The sequence below is a fragment of the Poromitra crassiceps genome, assembly GCF_964638095.1.
Source record: "Poromitra crassiceps genome assembly, chromosome: 15".
NCBI lineage: Eukaryota > Metazoa > Chordata > Actinopteri > Beryciformes > Melamphaidae > Poromitra > Poromitra crassiceps.
Window position 1 is genome coordinate 1,574,866 of NC_139634.1, and position 26,676 is coordinate 1,601,541.

General features: G+C 46.4%; 2 protein-coding genes across 6 annotated transcripts in view; both read left to right on the plus strand.

Annotated features, from left to right (window-relative positions):
* The window catches only part of canx (calnexin), a 37,115-nt gene extending 32,204 nt beyond the window's left edge, over positions 1-4,911 (plus strand). For 2 of the 5 annotated variants that reach the window (XM_083652103.1, XM_083652104.1), the window contains exon 15: positions 243-4,911. In XM_083652103.1, coding sequence (XP_083508229.1) covers positions 243-302 — 60 coding nt within the window. In that variant the 3' untranslated portion in view covers positions 303-4,911. The remainder of the gene's footprint in view (positions 1-242) is intronic. The other 3 variants (XR_014553378.1, XM_083652105.1, XM_083652106.1) reach the window with 3 other exon arrangements.
* Positions 4,912-8,272: 3,361 nt separating this feature from the next.
* The window catches only part of maml1 (mastermind-like transcriptional coactivator 1), a gene marked incomplete at its 3' end in the record, with an annotated part of 42,461 nt that continues 24,057 nt past the window's right edge, over positions 8,273-26,676 (plus strand). Inside the window, exons 1-3 of the mRNA XM_083652102.1 lie at positions 8,273-8,635; positions 16,885-17,346; positions 17,813-18,772. Of these exons, the coding sequence (XP_083508228.1) occupies positions 8,306-8,635; positions 16,885-17,346; positions 17,813-18,772 (1,752 nt within the window). The 5' untranslated portion in view covers positions 8,273-8,305. The remainder of the gene's footprint in view (positions 8,636-16,884; positions 17,347-17,812; positions 18,773-26,676) is intronic.

The window sequence follows — 26,676 nt, forward strand, 5'->3', positions numbered from 1 at the left end:
CAAAACCTCATTAAAACAACAAAGAATAGAACCAGATAAAAATACAATAAATAAAACACACTGCAGATGAATCATTCGGCGTCTTCATTTTGTTAACGCAGCACTCCTCTCTCTGTCCTCCCTTGTCTCTCCCTCTGTTCTGTCACTCCTCTCTCCCTCTCTCTGCTCTGTCACTCCTCTCTCTCCCTCTCTGTTCTGTCACTCCTCTCTCTCTCCCTCTCTCCTCCTCTCTGTTCTGTCAGAAGCAGGAGGAAGACATTCTGCGTAGATCTCCCAGGAACAGGAGGCTCAGAAAGGACTGAGGAGATGCAGGGAGCTCTGCTCTGTGAAACCCACTGCCCTGACCTCACCTACCCCCCAGCCTACCCAGTGCCCTGACCTCACCTACCCCCACCCTAACCTACCCCCACCTCATCCTACCTTGCCCCTCAACCACCCCTCCCCCCCCCACAACCCCCCTGCCCTCCCCCCCCCCCCCCCACGAGGCGAAGCCTAATGGAACCCACGGAAGCAGTGAAGCCGACAGGAAACCGTCAGGACCTCCAGTATGGACTAATGATGATGATGATCCAGTATGAAGAAGACTGAGTTAGCGTAATTTAAGGGCTTTTTCAAAAGAGATTAACTAAACTTCCAGCACCATTCCGTAACACGAGCAGACTCGAACCCGCGGACCGTCCCGTCTTGCCCTACGCCCGTCTCAGCCTGCAACCGCTGAACGCGTCGCCCAGTCCCACAACAGCCTGCTGACAGCTTACCAGCACAGAATTAGCCTACTGAAAGATCTTCTAGCAAGGGTTACCAATGACCAACACCCTGCTAATACGGGTTACCAGTGACCAACGACATGCTACATAGCCTCCCACCAATCGGCTTATTAGCCTACTAACAACCTGCCAGTTAGCCCGACCCGCTAATTAGCATACCAACACCCTGCTCATTAGGTGACCAATGACGAGTAATAATTAATTAGCCTAATGAGCCTACTAATAGCCCTGCTAATTAACCAACATTGTGCTAATTAGCCTAGTACTGACCTGCTAACTAGCCCTAGCAGTAGCCTTACTAAGTGTTTAAAGGGCAACACTACAGCTGGCAGGTGGAACCTCCGTCTCTCTCTTCTCTATATATGATCCAGTCTTCAGTGTGTGTGTGTGGCAGCGTTAGCCACATGTTAGCGCCTGTGTGTGTGTGTGTGTGTGTGTGTGTGGCAGCGTTAGCCACATGTTAGCGCCTGTGTGTGTGTGTGTGTGGCAGCGTTAGCCACATGTTAGCGCCACACTCGTCAGTGTTTTGGGGGTTTAACAAATGCTTTTTCCCTGCATGATCCTCCTCAGTGTTCCTACCATTTAGCCTCCTGATGGCAGCGCAGAGGTCGAGCCGGAGAGGGGTGACAGGCCAGCACAGGACCTCGCATGGTCCTAGAGAGCGAGGGGTTTTAGCTTGGATTTGTCTGTAAATGTGATGTGTTTTTTTTTTAAGACTCTGGATGGTTTTTCTTACTTTCTAAATGTTGATTCCATTGTTATTTTTTCTTAGATGTTCTTCAGTGTCTTGACTGTCAGAGTGCAGTAGGGAAGGGAAGGTCTGTCAGAGTGCAGTAGGGAAGGTCACGGATGGAGAGACAGGTTGGTAGTTGAAGGCGAGCGGCGGTTGTTGCCTCCAGGTTTGTGGGTGAAAGGTGGAGGTTGTCGGACCGGTCTCATCACTCGGCGCTGACTCTGCAGTTTAAAACAGCAACTTGTCCAGGCTCCGCCCACTCAGCCCTCCAGGTTCAGGGTTTCGCTCTGTCCAGGCTCCGCCCACTCAGCCCTCCAGGTTCAGGGATTCGCTCTGCAGATCGTAAACCAGGAAGCTTCAACACAGCAGCAGCAGACCCCCCCCCCCGCCCCCCCAGAGCATCTCACCGCTCTCCCGTGAAAACCTGTTATCACCAATTGTCATTCTGTCTTTCTTGTCTCCATGGTTCCTCTCTCCTCAAACATTCTGGAGATTTTCTTTTGCTTAAATCTGCTATGGCAGCCTTCAAAGCTGCTTTATCTGCTCGCGTCGTCTTTAGTGACTTTTTCCAACTATCTCAATTATCAAACTGCCATCCAAAAAACTGGAGGCTCACATTGAGAAGCTTGAGAGGAGAGGAGATGTAGCTCTTGTGTGTAGCTCACCCACAGAGACATGACTCCCAGGTTCCTCGCTGAATCAATGGCAGGCCAAGAACTTCACGTTGGAGTTAAAGATGCCTATTTTTGGAGTTTTTTTTTTTTTTTTTCAATAAAAAGGACACTGTCTCTGGCCTGGGAGGAAATCGGTTCCCTGTTGCTGTGTGGACAAACAGGACAGGAGACCAACTTCCTCCCAGGCCAGAGACAGTTCAGGTCTCCCGGGTGGAGGTCGGTGAGGGGTGGAGGTGCGAATGTCTCTTAGACAACAGCTGGCTTGGACCGTTCAGCCTCGGAGTTGTTCAGCATGACATCCAGGTGGACGTCAGCCACGCCCACAGCACTGTGCTCTGTTGAGCCACGCCCACAGCACTGTGCTCTGTTGAGCATGAGGACATCTTCCAGGTGCCATCACCACACCCGTGTGTTCCAGACACCGCTGTCTGCTGAGACGGGCTGGGCTCCTCAGCATCTTCCTGTAGGCTCTGATCTCCATGTCCAGGGCCACCTTGATGTCCAGCTAGTTGCTCAAAAGTATTTTGGGGTTGATTGAGATGTTGCATGGCGGTTTCATCATTGAGCTCACGGCTCTGTATTGAACCCTTTCTAACAAACACTGTTCACTGCACTGAACCTCCTGCTGGATCAGTGTCTGCACTGAACCTCCTGCTGGATCAGTGTCTGCACTTCCCATTTGGAGATCATCTTCTCACCACGGGCTCTTTTAGGAGGAGCGCTGTTGGACATCCTCTTCTCCATTATTCTTGAAAAACTCAATGTTAAAAATGCCACCTTTCATTCTTCGTCTTATACAACATGTATAGACGTTTGTCCATGACTGAAGGAAAGGAATGCAAAACGACAGTTCAGTTCTCTGCTGTAGTCTACAGACCACATACACAGTTCAGTTCTCTGTTGTAGTCTACAGACCACATACACAGTTCAGTTCTCTGCTGTAGTCTACAGACCACATACACAGTTCAGTTCTCTGTTGTAGTCTACAGACCACATACACAGTTCAGCTCAGTTCTCTGCTGTAGTCTACAGACCACATACACAGTTCAGTTCAGGGTCTCTCTCCCTCTGCTGAATTTAAACCCCATATATGTAAAGAAAAGGCACTAAGAGGAAAAACACTAGCTCTTAGCCGTGGCCCGTCGAGCGTTGGCTTCTCCTCGAAGCTGTCGCAGACGGACAGACGGTCGGTAAAGTCGTGTAGACGTTTCGCCCCACGTTTGAGAAAGAAACGGCACTTTGTCACGATAACTGAGACTCACATTTTAACCTGAACTGAACTGAACTGAACTGCTGCCTGGTTTCTGTAGAATGACTGAGAGGCTGAGAAGTTGGCCGACCAGTCCGTCAGCCAGATCCTGGAGAATATTACTCAAGATGACCAACCGGCATCTGGAATCCTGTGAACCATCCTGCTGGCTGTGATGTGGTGAACGTGATCCTTTTGGCTTTTGAGATTGAACAGCCTGTCGGCAGGTTTCCCCTTCCTGTTTTGAACACTAGACTTCAGCTCTCCACAATCTGTGTCTGTTTGTCCAAGGTTAGAGCTCCATCACCAGCGTTGCATCACATTAGCATCAGTGTTGAGGTTCTCCCTGCTCCACAGACCACTTTTGAATGGATTCACCAGAAAACAACTCCACTTTATTTCAGTGAGGGAGAACATGTGAGTCAGAAAACAACTCCACTTTATTTCAGTGAGGGAGAACATGTCAGTGAGGGAGAACATGTCAGTGAGGGAGAACATGTCAGTGAGGGAGAACATGTCAGTGAGGGAGAACATGTGAGTCAGCCATTGAGAACTTCAGCAAATGTTTTTCTTGTGCCGCCATCTTTCACTGCTGCTAAAGGAATCCTTCCTTTGATGGCTGATTGCAAGATGTCTGCCGCTCCCAAATTGTTGTAGTGAAGCAGGACCGCAAGCCGGGCTCCCTCCACGGCCGACCAACAAACCCTCTGCTGATTGGTTCATGGGTTCTGACGGACGGTTGGCGAGTCGTTCATTTCCTACAGTGAGCAGGGGAAATGAATGATGATGATGTGACTTAAAACCGAAAGGAGAGATTGAGGCTGAGATGGTCAGAGATGTTCTGGACATGTTCCTCTCTTGCTGGTGGGGTTTCCTCCTGTCACCTGTCCAGCTTCAGCAGCCTCGTTTCCATGTCAGGTGACCTTTAACCGTTGTCCTCCTGGGTGAATGCAGGCTGTCAGCTGAGTTGTTAGTCTTCCTCTGCTGTGGGGCGCTCGGGTTCAGAAGATGGGAGGCTTCCAGCAGCTTTGCTGTTCCTGAGGAGAGCATATAAGATCAGACCTTCAGTGGACCGAGACAGGAACCTTCTGCCCAAGTCTTCCGCCAATAGTCCCCCTTTCTTGTCCTTAGTCTTTGTAGTCTTGACATTTTGTTGTTTTTCTGTTTTGTCTGGGTGAAGCTGCCTAGCTGAGACTGTAGACTGAACACTGTATGTGCTCGTGAAACATGACATGACTCTGTGACTCTGACGCTTTTTATTTTGTGTTTGAACTAAAACGGTTGTCCCGGTTTCTAATTTAACCCTGCAGTTACACTATAGAGAGGTAGAGCTAGATCTACTGTCACATCAGACTAAAGAATTCCACACTGTGATGACAGATAGCCTGATGTGTTTGTGATGACAGATAGCCTGATGTGTTTGGACAAGCAGCATCTGAATGGACGAGCCATTTGTTTTGATGAATAAAAAGGCCTAACAGAAACTGACTGCGGCTGCAAACTCCTTTCTTTCAGGTTTCAGGCTTTTCACTGAACGATCCATAGCAGTTTGAACAGTTTCTGTACTAATACTAATAGATGATTATATAATGATTACCGTACTAGTGCAGTGATTTGGTGTTTAGTTAGGCTAGAGGTCATACACTTAAGCAGCTAATGGGTTAACCCCATCAGTAATTCTAGTTGCCAAAGTGAATCATTGTCATTTTTCACATAGATTTCTAAATGTTACATGTTATATATCAACGATGGTGAGTAGATAACTTCAAAAGAAAAGATCCTAAACATCCTACTGGTCACATGAGTTCCTGATCCGCCTTCCTGAGTGGATGGCAAAGACAAACCCTCCTAAGAAAACATAGTTTTCATAATGTCTTTTTATTTTTACACATATGTTGACTAAATCTTGAAAGACTAGAATCACACAAATATTGCATTGGATGTGCAGTTTTTGTGTATGGAATAATTTGTCCAAGTGGCAACTGTCTAAGTAATGTGAAAAGTCTAAAAAAGCAGTCTGTGTGATTGCTCATATCTTGCAAACTTCTAATGCTATGCAGCTTCATCATGCTGATAGAGCTCCTATTGGTTGAAACAATTCTCACCATGTTGACTGACAGATTTGTGAAACTGATGTGAAAACTGAGGCAGAAAAACACTTGAGCAAGAGAGACGTGAGACAAAACTGTCTGAAAGTCAAGCAGCAGATCATGGTGGAAACTAGAACAAGTTACTAGGGAGTTAAAACACTATTATATCGGATGCAGATGGATGTAAATCATATCAAATATGGGATGTCCAGTTGTCTACCCAGTGGTTTTCAAAGTGGGGGCCGGGGCCTCAGCAAATTAATCTTAATGCTTAAAAAAACATCTTTATGGGGATGGAAATGATTGTTATATTTGTAAATACTACAGTATAAAAAATAATATATATTTTATTATATCTTATAATTATAGTTAGTGTAGTGTTAAATATAATTGAATCCTTTCCTTCCACATAAAAATCACATTTGCCATGGGTATCTGTCTAATTGCCTGCCAGTCATCATCACATTCATTGTCATTTCCCCCTGGTGTGGATAATACAGTAGTCTGACTCTGGAACAATGTTTATAATGAAAAACAAAATAAATTATTTCAGATACAAATGTAATTATTTGGTCATTACATTAATAAAAGTAATGAAATATATTCTGGATGTGATTTTTGACATTTTCAATAATAGTATTGTCAATAGGTTTTTATTTATTTTTTATTTTTGGGGGCACCTTGGCATGGAAAAGTTTGGAACCTCTGGTCTAACCCAATGATTCCCAACCTGTGGGCCGCGCCCCTCCGGTGGTCCGTGCAGGAGGTGAAAATGCTGCAACATGTTTCAGATGCTGTTAGCAACTGGAAAATAAAAAGTGCTCTGAGAATGTATTATTTGGGCTCCATATTTTTTATGGGGTCGGAGGAGGGCCGCGGAAAGTTTTAAGATTTTCGGGCCCTGAGTTGGAAAAAGTTGGGAATAGTCTAGGACCTGGCTTAATGTATGCACTTCATTTAGGAGAGAAAATCTCAACTGTTACATGCTAATATGATCCCTGCAAACAGCGTAGGTAGGGTGTGTGCCAACATCTCTATCTAGGGCAAAAAACCAGAACAATTACAGTTTTTGACCTTTATTGAGTGAATGGGACCCCCCGCTTTAAAGATGTCCTCATGAGTTTCTACCAGTTTAATCTTCACATTAAGAGAAATATTTTTTGTATTACACTTGACTTGGTAAACAGATGAGTCACACTTTGTCTTATTATTTTTTTAAATATGATATATGATTAAATATGCATTATTATATGTTGCCTAAATTGCATATTATTACTACTTTTAAGAAAAAATTTACTGACATGACCGACTCCTGTGTTGGAAAAGAACAACTTCTTGATCATTTATGCTGTCAATCATTAATTCTGGCTGGGTTCTCATTGCCTATTGGTCCATCCGGTTGTCAATCATTAGGTTCCGACCCATAACTTGCTTCTCATTGGTGCTCTCTGCCGTCACTCGTCACTGAGGCGGGTACACCGACAACACTCCCATCTGTGAGGGGAAAAAAAAGAGAAAGTTTCCAAGATGGCGGCGGAGAGCTGCCTGTCCGCTGGAAAACAATAGAAGCTGTAGCACAGAGGAGCAGAGCAGAGGAGCTAGCTGTTAGCTCTGTCTGACCCGTCCAGAGCCCGGACAGGCTCGGCTCGGCCCGGACCACACCCACACCCGGGACAAAGCAGTTTAAAGTCTGCAGGGCATCATGCTGTATTTAGATACTGCCGAGCTAGCCACCTAGCTAGCCCAGCTAGCGTTAGCCCCGGCTACCCAAAACAGAGCGTTTGCTAGCAGCTAACTGCTATTAGCTAAGCTACACCGAGGAGGCGGAGGATCAGCTGTTTGCTAGACAGATGCTGTGTTAACGGCAGACAGACAGCAGCGTTTCTCTCACAGTAAGTGACCTTAACACCGTGCTCTTGTTGTGGGGACTGGGCAGGCTATAGCCGCGTGTTGCTGATGGTAGCAGTGTGGGCAGTGTGTTATTAGCTCGGTGAGACTTTCATCCTGTCAACTTTGATGGGGGGCAGGCTGAGCGCTAACGCTAGCCAGCAAAGCTAACCAGCTCTTGTTTGCTAACCTAGCTAATACTTGGAGCAAAATAAACTTTTGAACAAGTTAGCCATCTGATATAGTGTTCCCATTATGAGTAACGTTATTTATATGGAATGTCTGGTAGTGGAGTTGGACGCTAAGCTAGCTCCGTAATGACCACAACTTTACCAGTAGCTCAAAGTTTTTGGGAATTTTCGACGCTGTAACTTTGGTTTGTGAGCAGAGGAATGTGCAGCTAGCCCGACACGAGCCAGACAGCACAACAACATCTCATTGATTTGAAGTGGTTGTGAAATGGGAACATGGTGATTTAAAGCATTAACAGTTTGCACGCACATTGGTGAGTGCTGGCTTGTATTGAAACCACAGGAAGACCCACTGTTTGTTTTGTAATATCAGACGGAATGTGGCTTTAGCAGACCACAGCAGGTTATACAGTGACTTACTGAGATGTAATACAGAATGAGATAATGCTGTTAACTAACGTGAACTTGATTGTAAGTTAGTAAAGAATGCCTGGCTGAATGGAATTCCACCAAAAAACCTTGATTTCCCTCTCTGGTAGTGCCTGCCGCTGTGACTAAAGGCCATTAGCAAGACAAAGGTTGACTCCATGGAGGCAGCAGAGGATTCTTTGTAAAGGGCAGAAGGGGGGGTGTAGACGCCCAAACTGAAAGGAAGCAGATTCAGCATTTTATGGACGAAACCTGAGTCGGGGAGTTTACCACAAGTCTTTATTGATGATGGCGGATTTTGTTGCACCGCGACACAGCGCGGTGATGGAGCGGCTCCGCCGGAGAATCGAGCTCTTCCGGCGGCACCACAACAGCTGCGAGAGCCGCTATGAGAGCACGGCGCTGGAGCGGCTGGAGCTGGAGCGCCAGCAGACCTTCGCCCTGCACCAGCGCTGCCTGCAGACCAAAGCCAAGCGCTCCAACAAGCACCGGCAGCCCCAGCCCAGCTCCGGGGACCAGGGGGGGCAGAGAGGCGCGGGCGGAGGAGGAGGAGGCACGGACCCGGGGGAGAGCGGAGGGGGCGGTGAGCAGAGCCGGAACAGCACTCTGATAGCGGTGAGTGGATCTCTCCCCCCCCAGCACCACATCATCATCATCACACACTGATGCTCTGTGGGTTTCCCCAGCGTGTCTGTGATGCGGCAGGGGGGAAAGCCACTGCAGCTGTAGGCGGGGGCTTTTCACCACAGCAGCAGCAGCAGCTTCCAAGCATGTGCCATTGCTGCAGGTGTCACTCCAGCTGATCCCTCTGCAGGGTTGCCAGATCAGATGACAGTTTCCAGCCCAATTGCAAATTACGGGTAAAACCAGCCCAATTCAATAAAAACTATCCCAAATCATAACGTTGCCAGAAACCTGTGTAAAACCGTAAAACCATTACACAAGCAGTAGAAAGCACATAAGCATACAAAGCATGATATCTGCATCAAACCAACCAAAGATAAGAATGTTGGATAAATAGGCTATCGCAGAGGTTTTAAAAGTGTGACACTGCGGGCCTCACCTTGGCCCTCGGATAAGCCTGGGAGCCCCCGCTCGCAGTTTACATGTTTAGTTTCGCTTAATTCCTAGATGTCTATGGGATCGTGATTGTTATTTGATCCCATAGACACTCAATAATTGAGTCAAGATAGCCTGATATCGCTGTTTGACTTCAGACTACATCAAATACATAAAAAGGTCTGCTGAAGGCATTTATTTGTTTCTGACTCTGACTCAAACATTTCAGCTATTCTGTCATCTCCTTTTGTCTTAACTAAAGTCATATTTATTCACTTCCATTCACTGAGCCTCCCCTGAAACTGTTTGTATCCCCTCTGGGGAGGCCAGCCTCCCACTTTGAAAACCCCTGGGATATCGCGTTCGCAGCCCACAAAGAGTGCAGTCAGACAACCAATGCACAAATTGCGTAATGCAACTCTGTCATCGTAGTGCACAACCACAATGAAAGGATCAAATGCTGTCATGAAATGTGAGGCGCAAAAAACACCAAAATCCAACCTATTTGAAAAATTATAGGATGGAAGGTGCGCACACACACACACACACACACACACACCAAAAACTAGTTTTTTAATTGATCAGTAAATCTGTCGCAGTGCAAATTGGCGACAAAAAGAAAGAAAGCTGACAAGGAAGTATTGTGAATCTATGGTAAACAATGATTGAATACAACTCATGGCACTCAAATATTTCTCAAATGAAATGAGCAAATAATGAGTGAGTGGACTCTAAACAAAGCTTTCTGAATTTATGTGATTTTGAGCCTGAAATGACAGCCTGTTTTTGTAATATTGTTCTCACAATATTTTTTAAACCCCCGCCAAATGTTGACAAAAACCGCCCAAATGTCATCTACCAGCCCAACGCTATTTCCCCCTCACTCGACTTCATCAAAAGTAAAACAATCTGGCAACGTGTTTGTTACATGCAAACAATAAACGGATAACTGAGAATAATCAGGAAACTGGCAATAATCAGATTTCCACGTTTACATGCCCTCAGTAAATAAACTGCGTGACGGCAATGAATAAACCTGATGATTCTGCAGAAACCTACGTGTGTTTATCGGTTTTCTCATAAACTGATAACGGCCTTTATCCGATAAAGGAGGCCGTTTACATGATGACACTCCAATAAGTGGGTGAAGCTGTGCTGATTGGTGGAAGATGTGCAGATGAAACTGTGTGCGCAGCAGTGATTGACAGATGCAGTGTTGTTGTCTGTGGCCATGCTGCCTGTGGGTCACATGACTCCAGTGTTTTCCTCCAGCTTGTCTGAGGGAGCAGAGAGGAAGCTGCTGATTATTATGTTAACCATAATGTGCATGTCTACATGTGCATTTCTAAACAACTTGATTTCTATGTATTAATCACCAGAATAAGCCAATTGTTTTTATAGCACCTTTCTTAATCGGTTTACAAGCTGCTTTACACAACAAAATACAGAATACAAGTCAGCAAAACAAACAATAGATTTAACAATAAAATACAATACTCAGTGTTTTCCCTAAGTTTGTGGAAGACTTTGGCGCACGTATTTGATGAGAGGTTTGGTGGCCCTCCTCCAAGAACATGTTATGTTTTGCACCATTATTAAATGTATTACCATATCTGTGTACACAATATGGAAAAGCTAGAGCAGATCTCAACCCACGCCATTGACCTCTCACCTCCAGATATCTGACTGAAAATGGGTTCTATGGGAAGCCACAAGTCTCCCCTTTACACATAAGATATAAATAAATATTTATTTAATAGGGAAATGGCTACTTCATCTTAGTTTGGTGTGTTGATCAGGGTTGTGATTAAAGAGTTGGGTGGGCGCCGAAATATTTTCCGTTTTCAAAGTGGCCTGCGGCATTCTTTGGGAACCACTGGTGTAGTGTAGTGTCCTCTAGTAAGAGAGTGGCGTCAGCGGAGGACCAAAATGCAAGAATCATTAGCCAATGAACAGCCAGGAATGGGTCTCGCGCTACTTTTGCATGCTAAAATAAAGCCGATAATGTACAATTTGATTCATTTCAAGGGATGAAAAACCCTTTCAAAGTACAACACTGTCTATTTTGATGCAACTCGACAGTGCTGCTTTTTTTACTGAAGAGTTCCACTTTCTACTTCCTGGAAAAAAACTGGTCCATTGGAGTGAATGGAGATGTCGGAACTCTTCTATTATACGGCTCTGGTGTAGTGTATAGTATACAGTCTGTTGATTTAGACAGCACAATGTGATGTGGTGCATCATGCTGCTAACGCAGGCTGATGTCACTTCCTCCTGTGCACTAGACTGGTCATCAATGTCCCTTCCTGTGAACTAGACTAGCCTGGATGAGTCTTCTGCTGTGTTGAACAGTTAGTCCTGTTAGTCAGGTCCGCTCACAGTGACAGAGTCCCTTTCTCCAGCTGTGACTGTGGAAAAAACCTGTTTTTTACAGGAGGAAAACTACTTTGGTGCTGAAACCCTGTCAAGTGAACGACATTCAGGAGGATTTCACTTCAAGAGGAGTTGAGTTTGAATCCAAAATGCTATCCACCTTATTTTTGAATGCCCCACTGTAAAAAAGAAGCGTGGGTACAAGGTCCGGTTTAACGTGACTCATTGTTGCCGCTTGCCATTTCCTTTGTTATACTCTGGCTGCAGACCCGAATTATAAACCGGAAGCTGGAGTCCGTTATAAAAGTTATAAATATAGTCACGTTATAAACAACTAACCAACGCTGGAGGTCCGTATGGAAACTCGAAATGTGTGTTGCTCGAAATGGTTAAAAGTTAAATCAATTTGGTGGCGTTTTACTGCCATGTAACATAGCTAGCTAGCCGCTAACATTAGCCAGTTAGTAGCCGACTACCCACAATGCATTACGTATCCCAGCACCCGAACGACACGGCTGTAGAGCAGAATGGCTCTGCTGTAAAAGGGTAAAATCCTCATAGACGTTTTTTTTGTCAGGGGCTGGGGGGTTATCTAAATTGGTTACACCGGAAATAGAACCCATACTTAACGTAAGGCAAAATGGCCGCCAAAAATAAGGTGGATAGACACATCTTGGTCATGATGTGAGATTCAGCATTCAGTGTCTATGAACTCTAAAAGATTTAATCTGTAAGAGTCTGTAGAGCCATAATGAAATGCGCCTGGAATCGCAGAATTTACCAAAAAAATTGAATCAACTGTAGAACCTAGAATACTGCAAAGTTTGCCATAATTGGGCTGAAATAGGGTCGATGAGCCTTCTACATGACATACATACATCTATGTATAGGTCTCTGATGGAATCCAGCCCCTTCTCACTCCAGGCATGCTACGTTTTGTCTGACAATGAACTGGTAAAAAAGAGTGATTAAGATCAATTGGTGTGTGGACAGAAACATCTGGTAGACTCAAACCACTCCTAACTTGGTTTAGAATTCTGACAGTTGTTCATAACAAAACTTACATTTTGTAAAGTCCCCGGTTTACGCCTTACATTTAGCCTACATGGAAATTGTGTTATGGATCCTTTAAAAGTCCTGGAAAAGTTTAGAAGTTGTATCCATGAAAATGTGTGTGAACCGTGCAATGAAGCAGCACACAGCAGCAGACAGGCTGGGTGGGCGTGGCCTGACCTGATCACACTGCTGGGTGGGCGTGGCCTGACCTGATCACACTGCTGGGTGGGCGTGGCCTGACCTGATCACACTGTTAGCTCTCACATGGACTTTGGACTGAGCTCTGCTCCTCTGCTCTGCCTTTCACACTGTCTACCTCTGCCAGTGTAGGAAATTCAAACACTGTACATATATATATTTTGGGGGCATCTTTTGCCCCCTTACTGTCTAAAGAGTGGGGGCATTTACAAAAGTTAAGGGGTACTTAAAAAACAACAGTAATTTGTGCATAAAGTTAAGACTAATAAACATTGTTTACAAAAGAAATGTGCATAAATTTGCTAAAGCATAGGATATATATATGATAATATCACGATGGCAAGTCCACAATACGATATTTATCACAATATTTAAAAAGAAGAAAGATTATTATTGATATTATTGATGATAACTTGTGAAAATTGCCCTGCATTGTGTACAGCTGCATTTCTTTATTCGTATAGCCTACAAAGAATATTGTTAGGTCTCTAGTTAGTACACATGTCTGTATGTCTCTAGTTAGTACACACGTCTGTATGTCAGTCGGTCACAGAAGCAGGAAACAGAGATCCAACAGGAGGCAGAGCAGATGGAACGTCCTTGTTAAAAAATGCACCACCAGCGTTCTGCTGCCTGGAAGAGACGAGGCCTTCACTGTCACCTTACAGCATGGGAATATTACCACAGGAACTGACAAATGGGATTTCTCTGTGTGTGCGTGCACGCTAAAGGTAGATAGCTGATCTTTTCAAACTCAGAGAAGATTTAAAGAGAGAGTGGTGCCAACAGAAGTCCTAAAATGTCTGCTCGTCATGTGACTCACGCAGCTATAGTGTGTGCAGGGGAATAGTTCCAGGAAGTATGTTTGAATGCATCAAATAATAATGTACAATTTGACTCTTTAAACATCTGACCCTTTCAAAGTACATCACAAACGGTCCATTCTGCTGCAACTCTACAGCGCTGCTTAATCCAGAACCTTACTTCCTGCTTAATCCAGACCCTTACTTCCTGCTTAATCCAGACCCTTACTTCCTGCTTAATCCAGACCCTTACTTCCTGCTTAATCCAGAACCTTACTTCCTGCTTAATCCAGAACCTTACTTCCTGCTTAATCCAGAACCTTACTTCCTGCTTAATCCAGAACCTTACTTCCTGCTTAATCCAGAACCTTACTTCTCTACAGCTCTGCTTAATCCAGAACCTTACTTCCTGCTTAATCCAGAACCTTACTTCCTGCTTAATCCAGAACCTTACTTCCTGCTTAATCCAGAACCTTACTTCCTGCTTAATCCAGAACCTTACTTCCTGCTTAATCCAGAACCTTACTTCTCTACAGCTCTGCTTAATCCAGAACCTTACTTCCTGCTTAATCCAGAACCTTACTTCCTGCTTAATCCAGAACCTTACTTCTCTACAGCGCTGCTTAATCCAGAACCTTACTTCTCTACAGCGCTGCTTAATCCAGAACCTTACTTCTCTACAGCACTGCTTAATCCAGAACCTTACTTCCGGCTTAATCCAGAACCTTAATCCAGAACCTTACTTCTCTACAGCGCTGCTTAATGCAGAACTTTACTTCCTGCTTAATCCAGAACCTTACTTCCTGCTTAATCCAGAACCTTACTTCTCTACAGCGCTGCTTAATCCAGAACCTTACTTCCTGCTTAATCCAGAACCTTACTTCTCTACAGCGCTGCTTAATCCAGAACCTTACTTCCTGCTTAATCCAGAACCTTACTTCTCTACAGCGCTGCTTAATCCAGAACCTTACTTCCTGCTTAATCCAGAACCTTACTTCCTGCTTAATCCAGAACCTTACTTCCTGCTTAATCCAGAACCTTACTTCCTGCTTAATCCAGAACCTTACTTCCTGCTTAATCCAGAACCTTACTTCTCTACAGCTCTGCTTAATCCAGAACCTTACTTCCTGCTTAATCCAGAACCTTACTTCCTGCTTAATCCAGAACCTTACTTCCTGCTTAATCCAGAACCTTACTTCCTGCTTAATCCAGAACCTTACTTCCGGCTTAATCCAGAACCTTAATCCAGAACCTTACTTCTCTACAGCGCTGCTTAATGCAGAACTTTACTTCCTGCTTAATCCAGAACCTTACTTCCTGCTTAATCCAGAACCTTACTTCTCTACAGCGCTGCTTAATCCAGAACCTTACTTCCTGCTTAATCCAGAACCTTACTTCCTGCTTAATCCAGAACCTTACTTCCTGCTTAATCCAGAACCTTACTTCCTGCTTAATCCAGAACCTTACTTCCAGGAACTATTGCGAGGTAAAAACAAGTCCGTTGGAGTGAATGGAGATGAAACAACTGTTATATCTCTATGGCTCTGCTGTAGTGGAATGAGCACATTTGGCCCACTGGCAGATGGAGACATAGATACAGTTCATTTCAAAAGGTGCGTCTTCTTCACTGGGCAAAATAAGACCAGTTTGTCAAACAAACACGGAGCATTTGGGCATAATTAAACCCTCATTTTATCGGCCTGTCGTCTCGGCGGACATGTTGGATGATGTGTTGATTAGAGTCAAATAGACGATAGAAAAGACTGCTTTGGGCGTGACTGCCATGTCAGCTGTGATCGTGCAGCTCGCCGATCAAGGACCAATAGCAGTCAGCTCAGTGGGAAAGCCCTCGATCAAGGACCAATAGCAGTCAGCTCAGTGGGAAAGCCCTCGATCAAGGACCAATAGCAGTCAGCTCAGTGGGAAAGCCCTCGATCAAGGACCAATAGCAGTCAGCTCAGTGGGAAAGCCCTCGATCAAGGACCAATAGCAGGCAGCTCAGTGGGAAAGCCCTCGATCAAGGACCAATAGCAGTCAGCTCAGTGGGAAAGCCCTCGATCAAGGACCAATAGCAGTCAGCTCAGTGGGAAAGCCCTCAATCAAGGACCAATAGCAGTCAGCTCAGTGGGAAAGCCCTCGATCAAGGACCAATAGCAGTCAGCTCAGTGGGAAAGCCCTCGATCAAGGACCAATAGCAGTCAGCTCAGTGGGAAAGCCCTCGATCAAGGACCAATAGCAGGCAGCTCAGTGGGAAAGCCCTCGATCAAGGACCAATAGCAGTCAGCTCAGTGGGAAAGCCCTCGATCAAGGACCAATAGCAGGCAGCTCAGTGGGAAAGCCCTCGATCAAGGACCAATAGCAGTCAGCTCAGTGGGAAAGCCCTCGATCAAGGACCAATAGCAGTCAGCTCAGTGGGAAAGCCCTCAATCAAGGACCAATAGCAGGCAGCTCAGTGGGAAAGCCCTCGATCAAGGACCAATAGCAGTCAGCTCAGTGGGAAAGCCCTCGATCAAGGACCAATAGCAGTCAGCTCAGTGGGAAAGCCCTCGATCAAGGACCAATAGCAGTCAGCTCAGTGGGAAAGCCCTCGATCAAGGACCAATAGCAGGCAGCTCAGTGGGAAAGCCCTCGATCAAGGACCAATAGCAGTCAGCTCAGTGGGAAAGCCCTCGATCAAGGACCAATAGCAGTCAGCTCAGTGGGAAAGCCCTCGATCAAGGACCAATAGCAGGCAGCTCAGTGGGAAAGCCCTCGATCAAGGACCAATAGCAGCCAGCTCAGTGGGAAAGCCCTCGATCAAGGACCAATAGCAGGCAGCTCAGTGGGAAAGCCCTCAATCAAGGACCAATAGCAGGCAGCTCAGTGGGAAAGCCCTCGATCAAGGACCAATAGCAGTCAGCTCAGTGGGAAAGCCCTCGATCAAGGACCAATAGCAGGCAGCTCAGTGGGAAAGCCCTCAATCAAGGACCAATAGCAGGCAGCTCAGTGGGAAAGCCCTCGGAAAACAGGCAAAAGGCTTATATTGTATTTGTGTCATGATGTCTCATTGTAAAGTGCAACACCTGCTGTGAGTGATGCTGGGGTGAACCTGGGTCGTCATGGTAACCAGATGTTAATGTTGAACTGGTTGTGTAGTTGCAGGAGTCATGGTAACCAGATGTTAATGTTGAACTGGTTGTGTAGTTGCAGGAGTCATGGTAACCAGATGTTAATGTTGAACTGGTTGTGTAGTTGCAGGAGTCATGGTAACCAGATGTTAATGTTGAACTGGTTGTGTAGTTGCAGGAGTCATGGTAACCAGATGTTAATGTTGAACTGGTTGTGTAGTTGCAGGAGTCATGGTAACCAGATGTTAATGTTGAACTGGTTGTGTAGTTGCAGGAGACGGTGAAGAGGAAGTTGGAGAGCGCCAGTTCCCCGCTGGGCCGAGAGCAGGTCAACGGGTTCAGCGACGGCTTCCCCCCCAGCAAGAAGTCGTGTCTGGACAATGGCGCCCCCAACGGCTCGCCGCTGGACTCCAAGCTGGGGATCAGCGATGCGCTGGCCTCCAACGGGGCCCACGGGCCGGGCCACGGGGCGGGCCACGGGCCTCCAGCAGGCGAGCCCCCGAGCGGCAGGGGGGACCCGGGCGGCAGGGTGGACTTGGAGCTCCACGACTTCCGGCTGAAGGAGTTGAAGCAGGAACCAGACGACATCCTGCCCTGCATGCTGCCCGGCCTCGGCCTGGCGGGGGGCGGAGCCAACAACAGCCTGTTCCCCGACCTCAACCTGAACGAGCAGGAGTGGACCGAGCTGATGGAGGAGCTCAACCGCTCCGTGGCCTACGAGGACATCCAGGTAGGGATGTTCATGATTCATCACCAATCCATTCATCGCCCTTAAGAATCCATCAAACATGTATTAACCAATTAATCGACAATGTGCTGATTGTCTAAATGTTTTGCTGAAAGGATTTAACAGCACAAGGGGGAAATTTAACTTTCACCGCTTCTACAGAGGAAGAAGAAAGCCAAGCTAGCAGGCAGGAAGTCCAGTGTGGGAGAATTACACCCCAAAAAAACTATAGTGTTTATCGCAGAACCAATCCAAAGTTTTGAGGGCGGCCCTTCAACATTTAACATTGCAATACCGCATATCTACAGGTACAGCGACAGCTAATACAGCAAGTTTGGTTGGTTGGTTGGTTAACTTGTTGAGTCGGCCTAAAAACCCACATTTTCTATTTTCTATGTCAAAAGCTGATTGCTCATTAATATGACTTATAATGAATGATCTTGAGTAAAGTCTGCATCTCTACATCCAGGACATCCTGAACGACGGCTTCGAGGACCGCAAGGACCCACCAGACCTGACGCCCGGGCCGGGAGGAGGCGGAGCCTCTCAGGGCCAGCCGGGGCTCCTCCCTCCGGACCTGGTCAACGTGAAGACCGAGTACTCTCCGGCGGCGGTGTTCGAGCAGGACTCTGGCACCTGCTCTCCCCACGTCCGGCCCACCTCCTCCGGACCTCCGCTCCCCACCAGCTCGCCCTCGGGAGGGGACGGGCGAGCCGGCGGGGAGCGGGGCCCGGGCACCCCCCAGGCGAGCGGGCACCCCCCGGGCCCAGGCGAGCGGGCACCCCCCAGGCAGCACCTCCTGCCCCCCGGCCCCCCTGTCCCCAAAGACCTGTCACCCGCCCAGCAGCTGCAGCAGCTGGCTGCCCAGCAGCAGAGAGTGCAGCACCTGCACAGCCAGCTGCAGCACAAGCAGCAGCAGCAGCAGGGGCCCAAGTTCCACGCCCAGGGGCCCCACCCGCACCCCCCGCCCTGGCCCCAGACCGCCAAACCCTCCCAGAGCCCACTAGGGGGCGCCTTTGGTATGGACAAGCCCACCAGCCCCTCCCTGTATCCCCAGGACTTCAACCCCAACACCCCCAAGCAGCTGCTGATGCCCGGCCAGCCCAACAAGGGCTCCCCCAAGGCGGGGGCCGGGTACATGCAGGGGCCCCCCGGGGGCCACCAAAACATGCTGGGCCACCCGACCGCGGGACCCCCGCTCAGTCACCCGCCAGCGCCGGGCGCCCAGGCCCCGTCCGCCATGCTGAACTACAGCAACACCAAGCCCCTGTCCCACTTCGAGGCCATGGGCCCGGGGCCCGGCCCACCCCGGCCCCCCAACGCACAGAACCAGAACCAGAAGGCCGCCCTGCTGTCACTCATCAGGCAGCAGCAGCACATGAAGCAGAAGAACAGCATGAACTTCAGACCACACATACCACACACACAGGTAAGATACACACAACATACACATACCACACACACACACACACACACACACACACACACACACACACACACACACACACACACACAAAGGGTAAGATACACACAACACAGGCACAGCACACACAGGTAGGAAACACTACCCTCCCATCAGTGGTCCTCAACCTTTTTAATTACTAATTTAGTCCACATTATAGCCACGGACCCCCATTTGATGAGATGTTGTCTGTTAGGTATGATTTAGTCCAGCACTCCATGACTATCTTTATTGTAATGTAGGCAGAGAAATAACAGAGAAACTATGGTCAGAACAGTCATTCTAAAATGACAGAATAATTCAGTTTAACTGCGTTCACACCAGGGTGATTTTCGCAAATGAGATTCGCATGATGAGATTACATACAAAGTCATTGCAAACACATGAGTAGATGATATTTTACCACAGGTGGCGCCAATGAGGTGAGAGACATGAGTTTTCGCGGCACGAATGAAGCAATTTTCGCCTCGTTGCCCGTTCGCTCGAGTTGAAAAGCAACTCACCTTAGTGTGAACGTTAGGGCTGTGAATCTTCACTGGCCTCACGATTCATCTCGATACAGCTCCAACAGTATTGCAGCTCCAAGTATAAAATCCTCAATTTTCTGTACTGTTACTACACATGGCTACTTTTTCATCAATTAATACAAGCAGTCAGAAAAATATCAAGTCCCTTTATTACTTTAAAGTGCTTTAAAATCTGAATGTCAACAGAAATGTAAACATAAACGATTCAACGATTCGATTCACACGTCCGCAACGCGATGCATCGATTATACGATGAATTTTGACACCCCTAGTGAACGGTCAGTCAGGGACAATTAATACATTTGCTGGGAACCCCCTGGAACCCCATCAATGACCTCACATTGAGAACCACTGCCCTACATCATGTGTAGCATCACAGCTTCAGGTGTGCTGCCTTGCTCAGTGGCACTTTGGCAGTCGGACTTTGACAGTAAAGCAGTTGGTGCTTAAAGAGATCTGAAGGTAATTTATTTTATTTCATTTGTCCAGAGAGACTCCTTAGAATTAGCCTGGTATCCAGCCCCGATGACAGCCCCCGATCAACTTGATTTGCCCGGGGGCCACTTGTGCAAAATGACAAGACGCCAGGGGCCAGTTAATAAACAAACATTAATATACATTTTTCTGTAGCGGATTTTAGGATTTTGTCAGCCGGAGTTTAGTCTCACAATAGTTAGTTAAGTTAAATTAGGTAAGTACATATATACTGTAAGTGTCTGGGCGGGGAGCAGATGACCATATTTGACAATTTAGCTGCAGCTCAGTCAAATTTTATAATGCCTCCGCCGGCGATAGAGGCCTTGACGGAATTTAATTAAATTTGCCTCAAACATCGACTTAGACTCAAGGATGATCTGATTAGATTTTGGTGGTCAAAGGTCAAGGTCACTGTGACCTCACGAATGCCATTCCCAAGTTCGTTAAAGCGATATCTCAAGAACGGCTTGATGGAATTTCTTCTGATTTGCCTCAAACATCGACTTGGACGCAAGGATGAACTGATTACATTTTGGTTATCACAGGTCAAAGGTCAAGGTCACTCTGACCTCTCAAATGCCATTTTCAAGCTTGTTAACGCCATATCTCAGGAATGCCTTGATGGAATTTCTTTCTGATTCGATTTTGGTGGTCAAAGTTCAAGGTTACTGTGACATCACGACCGCTCGTTTCATGCTCGTTAACGTGAGGTCTCAGGAACGCTTTGACGGAATTTAATGAAATTTGCCTCAAACCTCCACTTGCGCTCAAGGTTAAACTCATTAGACTTTGATGGTTAAAGGTCAAAGTTCAAGGTCAATGTGACCTCACACACCCAATTTCCAAGCTCTGTAACGCAACGTCTCAGGAGCGTCTTGACGGAATTTCTTCCAATTTGCCTCAAATGGCGATTTGGACTCAAGATTGAACTAATGGCGGAGGCATAAATCCGCGGTGCGGTCATTCTAGTTTAACATTAGTTTTCATTGTGAATTAGAAAATGGTCGGGGGGCCACTCTGCACCCTATTGCGGGCCGCATCTGGCCCCCGGACCACAAGTTTAGTATCACTGCCCTATGGATTTCAGTTTTCAGCACTTGTTGAATTTGCATAGTGATTCATATGGGTCTGGAAGTGAGCCTATACCCTGGCACTTATTTTGGACAGATAGGGCTCTATCTTCCCGATGGCGGTAAGCGCCCATTTTGAGCTGGAATAGCGCCGCGCAAAGCCCTAATTGTGGGCGTGTCGGCCCGCTGCGGTTCACGTCATCTCGGCGCACATCTCCGTATAGGCGTGTTTATGCCCAAAAGCATTGTGGAGGTGTGCTCATGCATGCCCATAAAACCACAACGTCACGCCAGCAGCTTCCTCCTTCACTGAGAGGGAGAGTGAGAGAGAGAAAGAGGGACAGAGAAAAGATAGCCTAGATGGGGAGAGAGAGAGAGAGATGTGAGGCTGTCATAGAAATCAAATAACGTGCTCATGCCGACCTGTGAATCACCTGTGTATTATTGCCATTTCACACGCTGAAAAAGGGCTGCTGCCCAAACGTATGACTGTATGGACGTATGCTTATCCCTTTTCAGACTCTCTTCTCCTGCATCTCCGCTGCGGGCCTATACTGCATGCGTAATTGCGCAGCGTACTGAGAGCCGGCGATGGGTGATGCTGCTCTATTTGAAGTTGAATTTCGTTCCACCAGCACACATTTTATTAATCAGCTATTTTCTATTCGTTTCTATTAATAAATATACATCGAATCCCGCCAATTTAGCCCATCATTTTCCCCTTGGCGCACATAAAGACACATGCTTCCGTCACTGTCTGCTTGATGGCGAGAGGGTGTCTCTCTCTCCCCCGACGAGGGAAGTGGAGAGGGCTACTGCGGTGCTATTAAACGTATAATGGTTGGAAAAGATCAACATTTGCTTTTTATTTTCTCCTACCCTCTCCTACCTAAAGTAATCTAATGTTACACCACAGACCTGTATGGTCGGGAATTATGTAGCCTAATAAAACCAGACAAACGAATTCTCATTTTTAAATCAAGATGTGTTTTTTTCTGCAATGTAGGCTATAGTTGAAAATCAACGTGGCATTCTGAGGAGAGAAGAGTGTTTGCAGGCGTGAGTGGAGAGTGACATCCATGCCGTGCATAAATGGATCCAATCAAGGATTTCCTGCACTGCACGGAGATGTGGAGACTGTCTGCGCTCAGGCGTACGTCTGCGTTTGCGCTAAGACCAGCTATTTCCTGGAGTTAAAATTGAGAGCACCCAAGGCGATTTTTTCTAACAACTTGCGCTGGAACGCCTATTTTGGAGCGGGCAACTCCCAGACCTCTCTTTACGCTCGCCACATACCGAGGGTATCTTCCCCACAGCGCTAAATGACACTTGCGCGAGACACATGATAGGCCGACACCGACATGCCTGGGCCACGCCTACACCTGTGTCATCACAGCGCAAAACTGGACAGTGGAGGCAGACGATAGCGATAAGAGGCGCGCAAACGCAGCGCAAAGACAGCGCAAACAATAGCGCCGTACAACGATAGGGCCCATACTGTCCGAGACACCTGATTGGCTGGTCGATGTAGGTAGGCATCGGGAATAATCTACCAATGACGCATTACAGAGCGCAGCAACAACACACGTGTAGCATATCTGTTAACGTTTCCTACCGCCTTTGGTAAGAGCTTAATTTATGAATTAATTGCTACTGCCAAATCCTCCTCTTATTGTCATTCGCCCGTTTTTCAGTGAAACTCAAAAATGGTCCAACATATAAGTTATATGTTATAACACACTGTTGTCTTCACTGGGAAGTGAACATGGTTGCTATGAGGCGCGTCAGCATCGTCCTGCTTTGCTACTGCGATTGGTCAAAGAGTTTGATGATTGACAACTAATGGCAACCAATCAGTTGGGGCTAAAAAATACGTTCCCAAATCAGTGGTGGATCAATCTGGGAACCCAGTCTTATTAGTCGTCAGACTAATCCGTTAACGCGATATCTCAGGAACGCCTTGACGGAATTTCTTCAAATTTGGCTTAAAAGTCCACTTTGACTCAAACTGGTCAGATTTTGGTGGTCAAAGTTCAAGGTCACTGTGAAGTTCACAGTGACCTTGAACAAAGTTTTTGCTTTGTTGAATTCAGTAAACCTGTAGATGAACATTGGAAATGTATTCGCAAAACAAGAGCAAAGTTACATCAATGTTGTATAATTACACTGGGTCTCAACTAGGGATTGGCATTTTGAATAATTTCCATAATCAAAATTCTGGAAAATTAATGATCAATTATCGATTATTGATAGCATAATTAATAATTATATATATATAAACATCGAACAAAAAGTTTGGAAATTTGTGTTTGGTAGATTATTTCTCTGTTATAACAATGCCTCTTAGTAAAAATAGAGGAGGCACGCACATCCAACACAGCTAGGGTGGGTGCTGGATCACATCCAACACAGCTAGGGTGGGTGCTGGATCAAAGAGAAGTAATGGATCCGCACACCACTGTATTTCCCGTGTATTTTTTATTTTATTTTATTTTTAAATATTGCGTGACGTTTCGAGCCGGTCGGCTCTTCTTCAGACGCTCAACAATGCTTCTTGGTAATAAATGTTATACCGTTGGAAAGCCTGTTTATTTCTCTTTGAACATGAGCAGCAAAGCCATTGACAGCCATTAGAAAATGGTCGGGGGGCCACTCTGCACCCTATTGCGGGCCGCATCTGGCCCCCGGACCACAAGTTTAGTATCACTGCCCTATGGATTTCAGTTTTCAGCACTTGTTGAATTTGCATAGTGATTCATATGGGTCTGGAAGTGAGCCTATACCCTGGCACTTATTTTGGACAGATAGGGCTCTATCTTCCCGATGGCGGTAAGCGCCCATTTTGAGCTGGAATAGCGCCGCGCAAAGCCCTAATTGTGGGCGTGTCGGCCCGCTGCGGTTCACGTCATCTCGGCGCACATCTCCGTATAGGCGTGTTTATGCCCAAAAGCATTGTGGAGGTGTGCTCATGCATGCCCATAAAACCACAACGTCACGCCAGCAGCTTCCTCCTTCACTGAGAGGGAGAGTGAGAGAGAGAAAGAGGGACAGAGAAAAGATAGCCTAGATGGGGAGAGAGAGAGAGAGATGTGAGGCTGTCATAGAAATCAAATAACGTGCTCATGCCGACCTGTGAATCACCTGTGTATTATTGCCATTTCACACGCTGAAAAAGGGCTGCTGCCCAAACGTATGACTGTATGGACGTATGCTTATCCCTTTTCAGACTCTCTTCTCCTGCATCTCCGCTGCGGGCCTATACTGCATGCGTAATTGCGCAGCGTACTGAGAGCCGGCGATGGGTGATGCTGCTCTATTTGAAGTTGAATTTCGTTCCACCAGCACACATTTTATTAATCAGCTATTTTCTATTCGTTTCTATTAATAAATATACATCGAATCCCGCCAATTTAGCCCATCATTTTCCCCTTGGCGCACATAAAGACACATGCTTCCGTCACTGTCTGCTTGATGGCGAGAGGGTGTCTCTCTCTCCCCCGACGAGGGAAGTGGAGAGGGCTACTGCGGTGCTATTAAACGTATAATGGTTGGAAAAGATCAACATTTGCTTTTTATTTTCTCCTACCCTCTCCTACCTAAAGTAATCTAATGTTACACCACAGACCTGTATGGTCGGGAATTATGTAGCCTAATAAAACCAGACAAACGAATTCTCATTTTTAAATCAAGATGTGTTTTTTTCTGCAATGTAGGCTATAGTTGAAAATCAACGTGGCATTCTGAGGAGAGAAGAGTGTTTGCAGGCGTGAGTGGAGAGTGACATCCATGCCGTGCATAAATGGATCCAATCAAGGATTTCCTGCACTGCACGGAGATGTGGAGACTGTCTGCGCTCAGGCGTACGTCTGCGTTTGCGCTAAGACCAGCTATTTCCTGGAGTTAAAATTGAGAGCACCCAAGGCGATTTTTTCTAACAACTTGCGCTGGAACGCCTATTTTGGAGCGGGCAACTCCCAGACCTCTCTTTACGCTCGCCACATACCGAGGGTATCTTCCCCACAGCGCTAAATGACACTTGCGCGAGACACATGATAGGCCGACACCGACATGCCTGGGCCACGCCTACACCTGTGTCATCACAGCGCAAAACTGGACAGTGGAGGCAGACGATAGCGATAAGAGGCGCGCAAACGCAGCGCAAAGACAGCGCAAACAATAGCGCCGTACAACGATAGGGCCCATACTGTCCGAGACACCTGATTGGCTGGTCGATGTAGGCATCGGGAATAATCTACCAATGACGCATTACAGAGCGCAGCAACAACACACGTGTAGCATATCTGTTAACGTTTCCTACCGCCTTTGGTAAGAGCTTAATTTATGAATTAATTGCTACTGCCAAATCCTCCTCTTATTGTCATTCGCCCGTTTTTCAGTGAAACTCAAAAATGGTCCAACATATAAGTTATATGTTATAACACACTGTTGTCTTCACTGGGAAGTGAACATGGTTGCTATGAGGCGCGTCAGCATCGTCCTGCTTTGCTACTGCGATTGGTCAAAGAGTTTGATGATTGACAACTAATGGCAACCAATCAGTTGGGGCTAAAAAATACGTTCCCAAATCAGTGGTGGATCAATCTGGGAACCCAGTCTTATTAGTCGTCAGACTAATCCGTTAACGCGATATCTCAGGAACGCCTTGACGGAATTTCTTCAAATTTGGCTTAAAAGTCCACTTTGACTCAAACTGGTCAGATTTTGGTGGTCAAAGTTCAAGGTCACTGTGAAGTTCACAGTGACCTTGAACAAAGTTTTTGCTTTGTTGAATTCAGTAAACCTGTAGATGAACATTGGAAATGTATTCGCAAAACAAGAGCAAAGTTACATCAATGTTGTATAATTACACTGGGTCTCAACTAGGGATTGGCATTTTGAATAATTTCCATAATCAAAATTCTGGAAAATTAATGATCAATTATCGATTATTGATAGCATAATTAATAATTATATATATATAAACATCGAACAAAAAGTTTGGAAATTTGTGTTTGGTAGATTATTTCTCTGTTATAACAATGCCTCTTAGTAAAAATAGAGGAGGCACGCACATCCAACACAGCTAGGGTGGGTGCTGGATCACATCCAACACAGCTAGGGTGGGTGCTGGATCAAAGAGAAGTAATGGATCCGCACACCACTGTATTTCCCGTGTATTTTTTATTTTATTTTATTTTTAAATATTGCGTGACGTTTCGAGCCGGTCGGCTCTTCTTCAGACGCTCAACAATGCTTCTTGGTAATAAATGTTATACCGTTGGAAAGCCTGTTTATTTCTCTTTGAACATGAGCAGCAAAGCTGAGTATGTGGGTCGCGCTCATGAAAAATTTGCCAAATCTTCTCTGCCAACGCCAAACAGCTTATTCTGCTGTTGCTATTGACTCTTGTTTGGTGGATTGGATGGTTTGAAAGTCTATCGGTAACAAGGAAGAAACAAAGACATATTGGAAATTTTTACAATTTATCCATTTAACAAACAGTCAGGAGCCTCAGTAGCGTGTGGAAGAACCATTACACAGCCTGGCACCTCCTCCTCATGCTGGTCACACACTGCTGTGGGATGGCATTCCACTCCTCAAACAGGATTTGTCGCAAGTCAGCCAACGTGGTTGTGTTGGGCCCAATTCCAATCCGCCCCCTTACTGACTCACCCCCTTAGAGGTGCGTTCACGTGAAGGGAGGGAGTGAGGGTTTAGGGATGTCCCACGCTGAAATCACAAAGTGAATGAGCCGCGTGTACGGGGTGCGCTGGAATGCCTAAATTGACAATGAAAC